At 45.7% G+C, this 18,256-nt stretch overlaps 1 protein-coding gene across 1 annotated transcript in view; it reads right to left on the bottom strand.

Moving 5' to 3' along the window:
- The window catches only part of OCIAD2 (OCIA domain containing 2), a 100,099-nt gene that overhangs the window by 26,979 nt on the left and 54,864 nt on the right, over positions 1–18,256 (bottom strand). The window contains exon 4 of the mRNA XM_078678956.1: positions 17,039–17,086. Within this exon, the coding sequence (XP_078535082.1) occupies positions 17,039–17,086 (48 nt within the window). The remainder of the gene's footprint in view (positions 1–17,038; positions 17,087–18,256) is intronic.

The following is an 18,256-nucleotide window of genomic DNA, read 5'->3' as shown; positions in this document are numbered from 1 at the left end:
GCCTATGTCCATAAACTATTGCAAGTCAATTTGACACTGTTGAAAGCAGCCACATTTAGGATTTAAGTCAAAGATATATATACCTTATATCATGGATTGTAGCTCAAATATACAGAAGGTCAATTATTGTAAGGAAAGCCAAAAACAAATTTCAATGGCATTATTAATTTAAAAGAAAGCTCATAACAATCCCCCTTTTTTTTAAAAATACATATTTTTTATTAAGCATTTGCACAAAGTAAAGGGAGCCTCTCGCAATAGACTTCCCCTGGGATCACAGCTTACTGGACTTTGGACGTTACCTTGACTCGTCTACCGGTTTGTGTCCCCATCACCCTTCCCCTCTTCTCCCCATGCTGTGTCTCTCACCCTCCCCTCCTCTTTCCCACCTTCATTATCTGTCTACTTCCCCTACTCCAACCCCTCCTGAATCTCTCACCTTGCCTTCTTTTCTCCTTACGCATGTGTGCTTATTGTTTATCTCGACCTTACAAGTAACTATGTTGCTGAGCTCTAAGAACTGTGTAACCTTTGAAACGATGTAACCTGTAACAATGATCTGATGCTCATGTAAAGCGCTCTGATACCTCCGGGTCTAGCCAGGGCTATATAGAACTTTTAAAATAAATAAATAAGTAGTCTAAAAGTAGAGCATACAGGTGGCAACACTGTGATACACTGGGACTGGACTGTTCCCACGAGGCACAGGGTCAGAGCTGATTTGCATATAGCCAGTGTCTAACCCAGGGTAATGTGGAGTGCAAAAAAACGATGGATTTAGGCCCAGATCCTTGTACTGGGGTGAATGTATGACATTGTTCTACATTCTGTCCATCAACTGTGTTTTTTGCAATTTTCACCCCGAGTGGGCTGGGGATGCTCAGACGTGAGTCCCAGGCTCTCCACATCACTGGAGTCAAGCTATCCAGGCTGAATGAAGGCTGATAGCCAGAAACCGGTCCTTGGATGCTTGATTCCGGTCTGGGAAAGACATGGCTTGGTAGTTCGGACTGGACTGTTCCCACGAGGCACAGGGTCAGAGCTGATTTGCATATAGCCAGTGTCTAACCCAGGGTGATGTGGAGTGCAAAAAAACGATGGATTTAGGCCCAGATCCTTGTACTGGGGTGAATGTATGACATTGTTCTACATTCTGTCCATCAACTGTGTTTTTTGCAATTTTCACCCCGAGTGGGCTGGGGATGCTCAGACGTGAGTCCCAGGCTCTCCACATCACTGGAGTCAAGCTATCCAGGCTGAATGAAGGCTGATAGCCAGAAACCGGTCCTTGGATGCTTGATTCCGGTCTGGGAAAGACATGGCTTGGTAGTTCGGACTGGACTGTTCCCACGAGGCACAGGGTCAGAGCTGATTTGCATATAGCCAGTGTCTAACCCAGGGTGATGTGGAGTGCAAAAAAACGATGGATTTAGGCCCAGATCCTTGTACTGGGGTGAATGTATGACATTGTTCTACATTCTGTCCATCAACTGTGTTTTTTGCAATTTTCACCCCGAGTGGGCTGGGGATGCTCAGACGTGAGTCCCAGGCTCTCCACATCACTGGAGTCAAGCTATCCAGGCTGAATGAAGGCTGATAGCCAGAAACCGGTCCTTGGATGCTTGATTCCGGTCTGGGAAAGACATGGCTTGGTAGTTCGGACTGGACTGTTCCCACGAGGCACAGGGTCAGAGCTGATTTGCATATAGCCAGTGTCTAACCCAGGGTGATGTGGAGTGCAAAAAAACGATGGATTTAGGCCCAGATCCTTGTACTGGGGTGAATGTATGACATTGTTCTACATTCTGTCCATCAACTGTGTTTTTTGCAATTTTCACCCCGAGTGGGCTGGGGATGCTCAGACGTGAGTCCCAGGCTCTCCACATCACTGGAGTCAAGCTATCCAGGCTGAATGAAGGCTGATAGCCAGAAACCGGTCCTTGGATGCTTGATTCCGGTCTGGGAAAGACATGGCTTGGTAGTTCGGACTGGACTGTTCCCACGAGGCACAGGGTCAGAGCTGATTTGCATATAGCCAGTGTCTAACCCAGGGTGATGTGGAGTGCAAAAAAACGATGGATTTAGGCCCAGATCCTTGTACTGGGGTGAATGTATGACATTGTTCTACATTCTGTCCATCAACTGTGTTTTTTGCAATTTTCATTGTTCTACATTCTGTCCATCAACTGTGTTTTTTGCAATTTTCACCCCGAGTGGGCTGGGGATGCTCAGACGTGAGTCCCAGGCTCTCCACATCACTGGAGTCAAGCTATCCAGGCTGAATAAAGGCTGATAGCCAGAAACCGGTCCTTGGATGCTTGATTCCGGTCTGGGAAAGACATGGCTTGGTAGTTCGGACTGGACTGTTCCCACGAGGCACAGGGTCAGAGCTGATTTGCATATAGCCAGTGTCTAACCCAGGGTGATGTGGAGTGCAAAAAAACGATGGATTTAGGCCCAGATCCTTGTACTGGGGTGAATGTATGACATTGTTCTACATTCTGTCCATCAACTGTGTTTTTTGCAATTAACACTGTGATACAATGCATGCACTTCCATTAAAAGCATAACAAATATAGCAAAGGTGTGCAGAACAGTAGTTAATAGGGAGTGTGCGCACTACTGCGTCAGAGTGGAGAGGGCATAGGCTTGCCAGAGTAATTACAAGAATACATTTCAACTTCGAACGTGAGAACCAGCCCATACCTAAGCAAACAAGCATTAGGAATGCATTAGGGCTCGGGTTTGTTTTAAGTTAGAGATAATGGCATTGTAAATGGCAATGTGTTTTAGGCACTCTGCACTACCACTCTGCACTCTGCACTACCAATCTGCACTCTGCACTCTCAATCTGCACTCTGCACTCTCAATCTGCACTCTGCACTACCAATCTGCACTCTGCACTACCACTCTGCGCTCTGCACTACCACTCTGCACTCTGCACTACCACTCTGCACTCTGCACTCTGCACTACCACTCTGCACTACCACTCTGCACTACCACTCTGCACTCTGCACTACCACTCTGCACTCTGCACTACCACTCTGCACTACCAATCTGCACTCTGCACTACCAAACTGCACTCTGCACTCTCAATCTGCACCCTGCACTACCACTCGCACTCTCAATCTGCACTCTGCACTACCACTCTGCACTACCACTCTGCACTACCACTCTGCACTCTGCACTACCACTCTGCACTACCAATCTGCACTCTGCACTACCAATCTGCACTCTGCACTCTCGATAATGGCATTGTAAATGGCAATGTGTTTTAGGCACTCTGCACTACCACTCTGCACTACCAATCGGCACTCTGCACTCTCAATCTGCACTCTGCACTCTCAATCTGCACTCTGCACTACCAATCTGCACTCTGCACTACCAATCTGCACTCTCTGCACTACCACTCTGCACTACCACTCTGCACTCTGCACTACCACTCTGCACTACCAATCTGCACTCTGCACTACCAATCGATAATGGCATTGTAAATGGCAATGTGTTTTAGGCACTCTACACTACCACTCTGCACTACCAATCTGCACTCTGCACTCGCACTCTGCACTCTCAATCTGCACTCTCAATCTGCACTCTGCACTACCACTCTGCACTCTGCACTCTCAATCTGCACTCTGCGCTACCACTCTGCACTCTGCACTACCACTCTTAACTCTGCACTACCACTCTGCACTCTGCACTACCACTCTGCACTCTGCACTACCACTCTGCACTCTGCACTACCACTCTGCACTACCACTCTGCACTACCACTCTGCACTCTGCACTACCACTCTGCACTACCACTCTGCACTCTGCACTACCACTCTGCACTACCAATCTGCACTCTCAATCTGCACTCTGCACTCTGCACTACCACTCGCACTCTCAATCTGCACTCTGCACTACCACTCTGCACTACCACTCTGCACTACCACTCTGCACTACCACTCTGCACTCTGCACTACCACTCTTAACTCTGCACTACCACTCTGCACTCTGCACTACCACTCTGCACTCTGCACTACCACTCTGCACTCTGCACTACCACTCTGCACTACCACTCTGCACTCTGCACTACCACTCTGCACTACCACTCTGCACTCTGCACTACCACTCTGCACTACCAATCTGCACTCTGCACTACCAATCTGCACTCTCAATCTGCACTCTGCACTCTGCACTACCACTCGCACTCTCAATCTGCACTCTGCACTACCACTCTGCACTACCACTCTGCACTACCACTCTGCACTACCACTCTGCACTACCAATCTGCACTCTGCACTACCAATCTGCACTCTGCACTACCAATCTGCACTCTGCACTACCACTCGCACTCTCAATCTGCACTCTCGCTCTGCACTACCACTCTGCGCTCTGCACTACCACTCTGCGCTCTGCACTACCACTCTGCGCTCTGCACTACCACTCTGCGCTCTGCACTACCACTCTGCACTACCACTCTGCACTCTGCACTACCACTCTGCACTACCACTCTGCACTACCGCTCTGCACTACCACTCTGCACTCTGCACTACCACTATGCACTCTGCACTACCACTCTGCACTACCACTATGCACTCTGCACTACCACTCTGCACTACCAATCTGCACTCTGCACTACCAATCTGCACTCTGCACTCTCAATCTGCACTCTGCACTACCACTCGCACTCTCAATCTGCACTCTGCACTACCACTCACACTCTCAATCTGCACTCTGCACTACCACTCTGCACTACCACTCTGCACTACCACTCTGCACTACCACTCTGCACTACCACTCTGCACTACCACTCTGCACTCTGCACTACCACTCTGCACTACCACTCTGCACTCTGCACTACCACTCTGCACTCTGCACTACCACTCTGCACTACCACTCTGCACTCTGCACTACCACTCTGCACTACCACTCTGCACTCTGCACTCTCAATCTGCACTCTGCACTCTCAATCTGCACTCTCAATCTGCACTCTGCACTCTCAATCTGCACTACCACTCTGCACTCTGCACTACCACTCTGCACTCTGCACGAGCAGGGAGACTGTGTTCTCTCCTAGTGAGTGCCTGCAGCTGGCAAAAGCAAGGTGTGAAAAGCCCGGGTTTCATGGTTCGCTGGAAGGTGCACGTCTAGCAAGGTAAATTCACCATATTATTAAAGATGTGGTTGACAAGACCCAGGTCATCAACATACATAATGTCCTTACTTTGAAGCGGATATCCATTTGAAAAAAAGAGAAGGTGTATTTATTTATCTCCCCTGTTATTCTTGTTTTTATGCTGCAGTTTGCAGCTAGGACATAATTCCCTGAGCTATTTCACCTGTAGTCTAAAACATGCGGGTTGTACAAGGCTCTAAGCAACAAACTCGCTATCCCACTAGTCTATGTTACACATAAATATGTGATCTACAAATATACGCTATATTCTGAAATAGGCATATTAATCATTTGAACTATTTTAACATTCAAACCTACGGCCAGAGGTTACACACAGATCTCTCGAGCGCAATAACCACAGGTTGCATCTTACCACTATTATACCCCAAGACTTGCAGGTCAGACAGTTGTTTGCAGCAGCTGGTTTATCCCCAAAGAACATTTAATGTAGTCTGTAACCATTACCGTAAGCCCCGGACAACTTTACATTTTGTCAGATGATTTTTTTTTTAACTTGTGAGGGTATTACTGCAATACGTAGCCTGGCTGTCCTGAAGTCTTCTGCTCCTGGTGCCGCCTTCTGACAATCGCCTTTACCCAATTGGTAGGTTCCCAGATCATATTTCCCCATTAACCGAAATAAAAAAGATGACCGAAAAACGAAGCATAAGAAGTCACGGTCACCTTCAAGGGGTGGAGCGTGTTAAGACCTTTCCTCAAACTTGTGTGGGGTGCAAACTGCTTCTAAAAAGCGTGCTAGCGGTCTTAAGCGAGATAATGATTTATTAAGCGGTGACGTTTTTGTTTAAGACAAGTTCTTGAACTACGAAGAAGAGGCAAGTCTCGTTGGTGGCCACAACTTTAGTATTTAAAAACCCTCCAGTCACACAGATGACGTTTCGTTGTCGGCAGGCCATTCCCTCAGATCTGCCCTCCTCTGAGCAGGTCATCCATCAACCGCAGCAGAAGAATAGCGCGCCGTCACCGACCAGCACTACGGAAACAAAGAGGCCACATCACGCCTCCCAGCTTTCACCGCCTGTTGCCAAGAGCCCTTTCATGCCTCCAACTGCACTCATTTAATAAACACAAACCGAAAAAAAACAACATCAATTGTACACTTCCCTTGCATGTCGCCTTTGTGATTTAAACACATGCATGCAAAACGGACCCTGTCAGAATTAAATTCAACTCGTAGAAAACTTTACTGCGAGAGACCATTTTGAATTCGGGACTATATAACAACTGAACTTGTATTCGAAACAGGCCGTGGTTGAAACATTAATCGAGCTGATGTAACCTACCTGAAATTACAAGTCATAAATTAATAACAGACGTGACAAAATGTTGTCTTCTCGCTATGACACTGATTCGCTATGCCTGTGTGCAAGTGAGGAGGACGCGCGCACGACAAACGCACTGCTCTATGGTGAACGCGCGCACACCATCTGGAATGCATTACACGGCCACCCTGACAGCTCCTAATTAAGATTAATAAGTCTGCCGTGCACGTAACCACAGACAATATGCCATGAAACTGAAATAAATGACGGACGAAAAGTAAATATAGCCTATCACGTCAAGGCTACTAAATAGACAGCACAGCGAAGACGAATCACTAGGCAGATGCCATAAAAAACGCGGCGCGCACTAAGGAATGTGGCAGCCCGGACCCCTTTCAGAATTCTTTTTTTTTTCTAATACATAAGAGCTCGGAAGCTCCGCCCCACTTCGTGGTGTCGTAGGCCCCAGCCCTAAAAACAAAGACAACTGGTACAGTATTAGAGCACGGAAATAGCTGTTACAACAAATGGAGGGACGGACAACATCTCTCAAGAATGGAAGTGGCATTCTGGGAAACCAAAAACAGCGGTCGGGCATTAGGTATAATAATGCAATTAAGGAGACAGGTTATAGTCTCTCAGAGAAGACTGAACCTCGGTCATCAGAGTGTCCCAGCCAGCAGAAATAGGGTATTTACGCAAGCCCCGGATAGCTTCCTGGTGCAGGGCAGTGCTCTCAGCCTGAGGTCAGGCATCCATGGAGTGAGCCCAGGCAGAGAGCTGAGGAGAGGTGGTTAAGTGCCATCTGCTAGTAATCAAACGTTTAACTAGCAAAAGAGGCAGGTGGTGCGTCTGAACATACCTAGCTCGCCTCTCATGTGTATTACGAGAGGATCCCCATACTGCGGGCGAAGACATTTGTGACACCTAGCCAGTACTGGGAGAACGCAGGGCACGTCCAAAGCATATTCAGAAAATCATAGTCTGGCAACAGGCAGAGAGGGCAAGGTGTCTGTGCAGTGGAAGTAGCAGTAGATTTTGTATTGGGTGAGGTAGGCCCTGTGCAACATGTAGTACTGAATTAACAAGCGTTACAGGACTCCAAGGCTTAGTATGCCAGATTGCCCTACTACTCTTTGTCCGAACATGGGAGACTCAGCTTGCGATCCCAGTTTACATAGTGATGTAAAAGACGGTGTAGCGTGCGTACGTACGTAATGACCTAGCAAACTATTTTATTAGATGGTGGCCCGTCCCTATGACATGGAAATACTGCATCACTAGGTGCACAGTGTGTTCCTGCTGTATTGCGCCCCAGTGAGCCCCCATCGTCCGGGTAGGGGAATGGTATAGTAGGAATTGACCCGGGTGAAGCCTGGCATCAGTGATGAGTTCCTCCAATGGAAGGAGAAGGTCATCTTGATTAAAGTCACCACAGCTATGAACTCCTACTTCATGCCAAGGGCCCAAGGTAAGGAGCCTATCGTCTGCATAGAGGGAGACCGAATGAGTTGTGTCTCCTAGCGGGATGCCCCATTGTTGACCATGCACATGGCAGACGTGAGCCATCGGTTCCTTTGCTGAAGAAAATAGCAGTGGGGACAGTGGACATCCCTGACGAGTGCACCAAGAATCGATATGGATTCAGAGAGGGGGCGGCCCGTTTTTACGCTAGCGAAAGGTAAAGGAGTTTAATCAAGCGAATGAAGCCATTTCCCAGAACATATGTCTGAAGTAACTGAAACACGTAGGTCCACTCCAGGGAATCAAAGGCTTTTTCTTGATCCAGCACCAGACAGCCTGCCCGGTGCCAGACAGAAAAGGCATACTCCAGGATGTGAAAGAACCTATGCAGGTAGAGGAAGTATTCCTTGCCGGTGCAAGCCCATTTTTGTCTGGGTGGACCAGACAGGGGAACGGGTGGTGGGGGTGGGGGGTGGTCTGCCAGTATCTTAGAGAGTATTTTGCAATTCGCATTAAGGATTGCAAGTGGTCTATAAAACTCCAGCTCAGACGGATCTCTGTCTGATTTAGGTACAGAGCTAAGAAGAGCTTTGCGAATCGAGGGAGGAAGACAAGCAACCGTCATAGCCTTGTCGTAAAGCGTCTTCAATCGTGGGGAAAGCAGGGATGCGTATATTTCATTCAACTCTGGCGATAGCCCCTCAGGGCAACAAATCCTGCCACATGTGAGCATGAATATAGCTTCTTTGATGCTACTATTAAGTTCTTCCCTTTGATCCGGTACTACTTGAGGGAGAGAGATATTAGCTAGGAAGAGCCCGATATCTGCCACTGATGCAGTGGATGCCGATGTGTACAGGGAAGTGTACTGCCACATGAATCCAGCTTTTATAGCCCTCTGCATATGGATAAGAGCCCCAGATTCTGCTCGTATGACAAGTATGTGACGTTGTGGCTGATCTTGTCAGAATAGCCAGGCATGTTGCCACCCAATTTATCTGCCTCAGAGAGGCAGCAAAGTATCTCCAGTAATGCAGCATGTTCACAACGCGCTTGACCCAGGCACTCCTTGTCCTCTACAGTGTATTGCACCTGTGTTTCTAGGTAGAGCACTGCCCTCTCTACTTGAAAGATTTCACTATCGAGCTAGCAGTGCACATTCGGGGCACTGCCCAGGCAATGTCCTCTGGTAGCTACTTGAAGGCATCCCACTTAACCAGACGGGACATGGCCGCGCCACTGTTAATGTCAAAGTATTCCGATATGCTATTGCTGCGGGAAACACAGAAGGGAAGATCCTCTAGAGCTGTTTTTGTAAGCGTCATAATGAGATAGGAGTGGGGCCCCAGTCCCAGCATATACGCAGGTGTTCGGGCATTATGGTCAAAGTGAGTTCTACCGAGGTAATCAATGTAAATGATGTGGGGGACTAGATCCAGTGTGCCAAAACCAGGTGATCAATTTGAGTGGTAAGAGTGGTAAGCTTGCAGGCCTCTCAGGATCACATTGCAGTCCTTGTAGTGCAACAAATGCACCAGCAGCGGTCTCGGCAAGGCGCCAGGAAAGGGCCTCCTTGTCAGCACTCGGTGTGCCCGTTCAATTGATAAGTAGGGCGAGATGGTAGTAAGTGAACAAAACAGCGGAGCCATGCATCTAAGTAGGGACACTGCATCCTGGCCCTCAGTGTCCTCGGGAAAGTCCACCACAGGGAATTGTTCTCTAAAGATACTTGGCATTTTACTATGGAAGTCAGGACAATGTTCAGTTTGTCATCCACAGTGGTGAGTGTGGTGGAGGGTTCTGAAGAGACGCCCTCCCTCTGGTCAAGTGTGGGCGGGGCTGAAGGAAGCACTACGGACCGATTTCGTCTCATGGCTGCCAAGTGAGCATTCGCAGAACTAGTGAAGAAACATGTCTTGCCTGCTGCTGAGGGTATGCTTGTGAGCACCCAGATAAGGTGAAGCGCTACACAGCATGAGCAGCCCAACGGTTGGAACAAACCTCAGGAGATCATAAACAGCCGCAGGTAAAAATCTAGGAGCTGTGAGGCGGTGGGCAGACTCAGAGGTATATGGTCTGGCGCAGGAAGGCTCCTGTGTTCCAGCTGGGCACAGGGCAACGTGCTGGAAACCGCCCAGCAAGTGAAGTTGGGTGCATCGGTAGCCGGGAGGGTACAGCTCAGGGTACACCAGACTGGCACCAAGGAGCACACAGTAGAGTCCACAATGCAATTTAGGTACTGTCTAAAGAGGGTGGTACAACAGTCAGTGTGCTACTATGCTGAGCATTAGAGAGGTCAGTACCCTGAGGTGCGCTTTGAAAAGTAAATCTAGGTGTAGTAGCTCCGTTAAGTTAAGCCCATAACAACCCTTGATATGAGGCTTTAATAAAAAACGACAACCATTGAGCAGTCTTGAATAGATGAAACCTGCGTGTAGCACGAATAGGAAAATGTCTCAGAGCACACTTATTTTAACAATCATTGACAAAACCAGTAGGTCTACAGTTGGCAGATAGTCTTTGAACTTTGCCAATGCTTGTTCGGTCATGGTCTTTGCAATACTTTATTGTTGGAAAAGCTGCAAGGTCCTGTTATAATAAACATTGGCTAAATGCCAAAATATTTTTGGACACATGAAATGAAATGTATATTTATAAGGCGCTCGATTGCCTGCGTGTGTTTTGGCTCTGTGTCTACATGAAGGCATGTCAAAGAATCCGGCTATTTTAACGGAAGAGCCATGTTTTTAAATGCTTTTCTGAAGAAAAGGAGATTTGATCTGTCTTTCAGATCAACAGGTAGAGCGTTCCATTGTTTGGCCGTAAGGGTTATGAAACTTCTACTGCCCTAGTAATCCTGTTTAAACTTGGAAACGACGATGTACTTGGCTGTAGCAGATGGAAGCGCACTAGGGGGGGTATATCAGGTAAACATTTGTGGAGGTATTCCGGGCCCGAATTATGCATGGCTTTGAAGGCAATACAAAGGGCTTTAAATTCAATGCAATTTTTAATAGGGCGCCAATGCAACTTGACTAAGGCCTGAGAGGCCGATTGATTCCTGGGTATCCCTAACAGCAGATGTGCTGCTGCATTTTGCAAAATCTGCAATTTACCCCTTCGACGCTGATGACGAGCTGGGCTCGTCATGAGGTAGCCTCCTGCTACGCTGATGACGAGCCCAGCTCGTCACGTAACATGCGCTTTCGCATATCTCAGCGTACGAGCGGAATTCCGCCCGCACGCATGCGGTTAATGGAGGTGTCCTTGCCACATGTTCAAAAACAGAGCATTGCAGCAATCAAATTTGGATAACACGAGAGCAGTCACATTAGATTTCTGAAGATCAGGCGGAATAAAGGGACAAACTTTCCTAATGATCTTCAAGATGAAAAAAGCTAAAGTCAGTGCATTCACCTGATCTTCAAAGGGACGTTTATTGTCCAACAGAAGTCCTAGATTCCTGACTTTCTTCGCTGGTGTTGGCAACATACCTTGTTCTTGTATCCACCAACTGGGAGTCCAGAAGAAGATGCCATTGCCAAGGAGAAGAACCTCAGTTTTCCACAGAGTTTAACTGAAACAATATATTTTCATCCAGTTGTCAATTTGTTGAATACAGCTGTTATATCCGGCAGCTGTCTCGTCTGGGTTGCTGGACACTGAGACCACAATTTATGTGTCATCATAATTCGAGATTATTGAGAATCCAAAAGATTTAATGAGCTGAGTGGAGTGACAAAGATTTTAAAAGGTGGGACTCATGGAGGATCCCCGAGGCGCACACAAGGCAGGGAGAAAGCATCAGAACTTAATCCGTTCATAGCAACAAATTGTTCCCGCTCAGATAAAAAGGATTTCAGGAGAGCAAAAGCGGCTCCACTGATGCCTAGATTAAAAAGACGGTCAATCAACAGGTCATGATTGCCCGTGTGAATGCTGCTGAGAGATCTAACAAAATGTGGGCAGCCTTATCTCGGAGGCAACAAACTAGGTACTCTGCCTACACCTAAATCCAAATTGTGTTGAATCAAATAGGTTGTTAAGGTCTGAAAAAGAAGCCAATTCAAGATTAATGGCCTTTTCCATAATTTGAGCCGGGAATGGGAGACGCGAGATGGGTCTATAGCTACTAAGATCTTGAGATTTAAGATTTGTTTTTTTTTCAAAAGCAGAATGGTAGAGGCTCTTTACCAATCTCTAGGGAAGTAGCCAAGATTGATCATATGATTAAAGAGATTAACCACGCGGTAACCTATGATCTCAGGTGCTAGATGTATAATTTCTGGAGGCCACAGGTCCAGAGGAGAACCTGATTTGATAGAATTGGCCATGTTTAAAACCTGATCGGTGGCAAGCATAGATATAGCACAATATTTCTGAACTAGTAGGCAAGATATTATCATTCTAGGAATCTCAGGCTAAAGGCTCATTTGCCACAAAGGTATATAAACATCCTCCACCTTAGCTTGAAAGAAGCCTTCTATGGTATTGCAAAAGGCGTGGTTGCAGTTGGTATTATTTTTCTTGGGCAGATTGGCAAGTTTCATAACTTTCCTAAAAAGTTCTCTAAAAGAGTTTTTAGAGGTCTCAATCTTATTGGTGAAATACCAAGTCTTTTCCTTTATGATCATGGCATTATAGACCCCAATATAATGTTTAGAAGTGTCTCTTACTAACGGATTGTAGTTCTTTCTCATAAAGCACCCATGGTAGTCCCTGGCACTTTAGAGAATTACTTTGTGTGTGGCTGGGATCCTTGTGAAATGGAAGAATGCTGTCACTTACAGTGAAGTTAGTCAATGCTTGAAGTGGGCTCACCTACTGCCACATTCTGAAGTCGGTGGAAGAAAGATGTGAATGACACAACAGAGCAGTGAATGGGGTGGGTTGGTGGAAAGCCCTCGTCAGAAAATACTTTACAGATATAATTTTAGTAAAAACAAAAAGGTCTTGGCTAATGCCAGGCCTAAAAAGCAGTGGACTCTAACAGGTATTTGAAGCAAAAGGTGTCTATTTCTTATATATTTCCTGGTATATGACACACTGCCAGTCGCTTAATCTAGCACTAAAATAAAACCAGAAGATTAGAAAAACGTAAGAGTCTGCATGAAATAACAGTTGAGTCAAGTGTTTCAACATTAAGCACTGGAGATGGAAGAGAAAAACTAGATCCAACCAGATTTTAAAGGTAGTTTAACAAAAGTTGTGACCTAATTTTAACTGCAGACAGGTACTACATTTTCGAATGTTGCCTTGTCTATAAATACCTTACTTGCATTTATGCAGATCTATTATAGAAAATAATTCCAAAAATGGATTTGGTAAACGTTTTTGCAATTCGGGCATAAACATTTACAGAATTAATTTGTATTTTGCGGACTGACCTATGTACTAATAGGTTGGAGTCAAAATACATGTTTTTATGAAAAAAGGAGTATTTAGATACCAACACAAAATAGAATATGGTATTCCCAAGCAATACACACAGTCCCTTGAGGAGAGGACTCGAGTGTTTCAACAGGTGAGTTCCTAAGTCCCACTCCCACTAGCTATCAGTAGTGGTTATTCCCCATTCTCTAAAGGAGATATTCAGATCTGGCCCCACTAGTTGTCTGAGTCTCAGGAGTGCCACTCACACTAAAATCAAAAAATTTCCAGCTGTGGCCTCCTCCTCGCAAAGACTGTCTCAAACAAACAACTCTCATTGCCTTGTCCCGGTGTCCCTTGCTTGCATACGGGGTTACTGCCCTCACTCTGTATAGGGCTACGGCCCGACTGGCATAGCAGCAATCTGAATGGTGGCCCCACCTGGCAAGCACGGCCACCAACTTTGCTCGGTATCTGCGCTACTATCCAATCTGCACAGCAGCAATTTTCTTTGCAGCCTCCCCTGCATAAAGGGTTTCAGACATCACTATATGCACATGTCCGATCAGCAGAGCAGCAATCTTCATGGCAGCCCCACCTGGCATACTTGGTTGCTGACTTCAATCCTTGTACGGCCTATGGCCTGATCAGCATGACAGCAATCTTCAGGGCTGTCCCACGTGGCATACAGGATCGCTTACTTCACTACACGGACCGGCTATTGCCCGACCAGTCCTGTAAAGGTTACAGCTAACTTCGCGGCAGCCCGTCCTTGACATATGGGGGTCACAGACTTTATCCTGCACATAGGCAATGAACCAACTGGTGCAGCAGGTATGTCCTCACACCCTGCTACCGGTATCCAATCGCCAGGATCTCCGACTAGACATCGCTCCCTCCTACGCTCTCCTCTTCATCACAGGGCACACTGGTTTTGGCAAGTAAGCATGCACTGGTGCTCCAAGGGCTGGTGGTTTTGGACTATCCGGCGATGTCCCCTCACCCAGCTGGGAGACTGGTAGGTCTTGACACCCATGCTGGTCACAGGCAGAAGTCTTGCAGAGCGTCTCCTCCTTGCACAGTCTGACTTGTCTGCTTAACTGTTGCAATTTTGGGGTCCTCGAGCTCCCCTTCTTATAGTCCATTTCTAGAAACCAAATGTGATTTAAAGTCAGAGTCTTTGAAGTTTGCGTTGGGGGTTGGCTTCCTTTTGTAGTGCCCATTCCGCAGTCCTGCCTTTCCTCCAGAAAGCAGTCCGTCAATGCAGGAGTGACTCCAAATCTGATATCTCCACAACACAGGCCATGGCAGTGACTAGAGGTTCACACCTGGTTGTCAACCACAGTGATATGTGTATCAAAAGTTTAGTACAGGACCTCCCCCTACTCTTTCTGATCCACTTATCAGCTTTATCTCCTTGGTGGGGTGTGCTCTGGCCCCTTTCTAGTGAACTCCTTCCATTTTAAAGAGCACCCTTTGAAGTGTACCGAAGAGCTTGGCTCTCTCTTTCTCCAGTGTGTCCCACCCAGCTCACAGGAATGCAGCAATCCACAAGTCAGTCTGGGGGAATTCCTCTACCTCCTCATGTTTCCCATAATGAAACCCACAGACTTCCATGTTTAGTACCATTCACAGGCACACACGCACACCAAGCACATGCATAATATACATGTACTGCACAGCACTGCTTTGTACCATTCAAAGGAACATATACACCCAGTTTATGTATAACACACACCAATTAGTTGTAGGCCAAGGGTGAGTTAAGCACATAGTAGCTGAAATGAGTGAGCCTGTAGATCTCACTCCAGTGACACAGTTAGAAAGGCCTATTAAGTCCTTCTGATCACTACACGGTATGATGCGACCACATCACTTGTGCTATGTATCTCCTGGCATAAGCAGTAGCCTTTCACCACTAGAAGGGCAGCACTTTGGGAGCCCCACAGTCCAAAAAGACCACATTCCATGAGACAGGTCTATATTATGGCACAGGCGCATGATCTGTGTTCGCCCATGACAACAAAAATCAACATCACGGATCCAGACATCAGTACAGTTGGGGCAACTCAGGGCAGGGGTGCACACCCATCACCATGCTAGGGACTTTTCCATTCCAACAGTTGGTTCCCAAAATCCAAAATCAGAGTGGACCGCAATTTGACCTACCTCATAAACATCAATGAGGTAGGTAGCAAATTGCGACTCTCTACCATTGGCTACAATCACAGGCATGGTGACCTGCTAGGGTCAGCTGACCACCATGTGTGTGTTTGCTTTCAAATAAAGCATTTTAAAATTGTTTTTAAATGCAGAAAATGTTCCTGAAAAGAAAATATGATCCGTCTAAAAAGAAAATGAAAACGTTTGCAATACTTTTTTAGGATCAGGCAGGGGTTCCTAAATCAGTGCTTTTTTTTACATTCACAAAAGCGTGGGAGTCCCTTGGGGACTTCTCCTAGTTTATGAATGGGCTACCACGTCCTTTAAGGTGGTGGTAAAATATTAAATGTCTTTCAACCGGATTTCAGTTACAAACATTAATACATACCATAAGGAAATAGTATTTGGAAGGAATGTCCTTACACGCCCTTCAAAATACCAATTCCTTATGGTGTTCTAAACCCATCAAACAATTCACCAGATAAACCCATTTACCGAATCATGAAATAGGCTTAGCACATTTAAAAAATGGCTTAAGCGTTTCCAAACCTCAGATTTACTGAATCTTAGGGTTTGCGAATGCAAAAACCCTTTGTACGCGAGGCCCATGGTTCTGTATCTTAGAAGGTTCATGAAACGTCAAAGGTTTCATGAAGGTTGACTTTAACCCCTGGTAGCAGTCAATACCAGTTTACAGTTGTAAGAACCGTATAAGTTCTGCTTCATAACCTGGGTCTCCATCCTTCTTCCACAAAGGTCCCCATGGAATAGGTAGTACGTTGGATCATTCTCCCCTATTAGGTGACAAATGTGGGGTAAGCTAGACATATTATGTTTGTTCTTCTATTGGCTTTGAGTTCTGGCTCCATAAAACACCTTCAAGGAGACAATTTGGAATCAAATGATGCTCAACAGGGGCAACGAAAAATCTAAAGGAGAATTGCAGACTACAGAAGAATGTACTGAAAGGGCCAAACCTTCTAGTATTGCAAACTAAACTGAAAGCACTTGAAAAAATACGTAGGAAGAAAGTAAACCTCTGCACAGAGCCCACCAACCAAATCTGTCAACAGTTGAGGGGCAATCTCTGAAAGGACACAGTCAAACGGACAGCGTCGAATGAGAAATAACAGGTGACTAACAAACAGCGCAGTAACCATCAAGCAGGAAACATGAGGTCTCAGTAGCTACTATGCAGTAGGCAATGCAAAGGCTGCAGTTTGGCTTTAGTCTGTAAAGCATGGCTGGGTTATGTACCATTACAATAACTAGGCCAGGGGCAAACAAATGGATTAACCTCATGAATAAATGCAGTAATCTCAGGACTACATTTAACATTGAGAATATTCAACTGTCAAAACATTTTATTAGAATTCATTGTCTATCTGAGGAATATCATGAAAAAGCAATCCAAAGCTGAAGTCATCATTTATTATAACAGTTGAAGTTTGACCTGAAGGACAACTGAATAGGCGTTTGATATCAAATTTATACACTCCAAAAAAGAACCCACTCTCCTAAAAACATTTATCGTAAGCATCTTTGATTATCCTGAAGCTACCATTGAACAGACAAATGAGGAATATGTTACTTACAGGCAACCTTTGGAAGGGATCCAAACCTAGGGTTGCGAGAAAGAAAACCTGCAAATAAAATAAACAAGTAGGCAAGATTATAACCAGATTTAATTCCATAAACATTAATTTAAAAAATAAATGTTGTAAAGAGTCTCATTGCATCAAATGTTCTATCATTCTAAAAGATGACTCCTGCCATTTACCCTGTCCTAGCTCGGGGAGTGTGTAGCAGCCGCCAAGGAGCAGGGTGCTTCCTTCAGAGAGCAGAGTACCATGGAGCACAGTGGGTGTCACTTAGACTACCCCCATTATGCAGCCTATTTATTTATTTATAAAGTTTTATATAGCGCGGACTAGATCCCGAAGGATATCAGAGCGCTTTACAGTTGTAGGGAAGGTAACAATCAGAATTTGAGTTAAACATGGGTAGTAAAATAAACATAAGATCAATAGTTCACGCATAACAAATCAAATATAGTCCAGAGAGGACAAAGGGGCTATATGAAGTAGCGTGGTGCTATAGGGTATTAAGTAAATATTCAAACATGAATAGTAGTAAACAATATAGTAAAATCTAAACATGAGTTATATGGGGCTTATACTAAGCATTGAATCAAGTGGTAAGCAGCCGATAAACGTTTACAATCATGGGTACACGCGCGCTGGGGAAGAAAAACTATATACAAGGGTGAATCATACTATACAATGAACGACACCTTTCGGGTTGAAAATAAAGTACAAGAAAGGTATATATAATGTCCCTCCTATTAAGGTAAGAATTTCTTCATGAGGAATTTCTTTGCTTCCCGTTAGAAGGCGTATTAAGTGAATAATCAAACATGAATAATAGTCAAAAATATAGTAAAATCTAAACATGAGTTATATGGGGCTTATAAGGATGTATGACATTACAACGCATGCTTTTACAACGCGGTTTTTACAACGCATACCATTACAACGCATAGTGCTTTGGGGCGCTGGATAGTGAATAGTTTAATTTACTATTCCAACTCCAGTCCCCGTGGATAGTAGGGAAGGTGTTGGATAGTACATTAAACCTATTCCCTATCCTAGAGCGCACCCCAGCGCAATGCGTTGTAATGGTTTGAGTTGTAAAAGTTGCGTCGTAAAGGCACTGCGTGGTAAAAGTTGCGTTGTAAAGGATGTTTCCCGGCTTATAAGCATTGAATCAAGTGGTAAGCCGCTAATAAACATTTACAAACCTGGGTGCACGCT

This window comes from Lissotriton helveticus, chromosome 2_2 (assembly GCF_964261635.1).
Source record: "Lissotriton helveticus chromosome 2_2, aLisHel1.1, whole genome shotgun sequence".
Classification (NCBI taxonomy): Eukaryota; Metazoa; Chordata; class Amphibia; order Caudata; family Salamandridae; genus Lissotriton; species Lissotriton helveticus.
The sequence above is the reverse complement of the archived record's forward strand: the minus strand, read 5'-3'. Positions and strand labels throughout refer to the sequence as shown.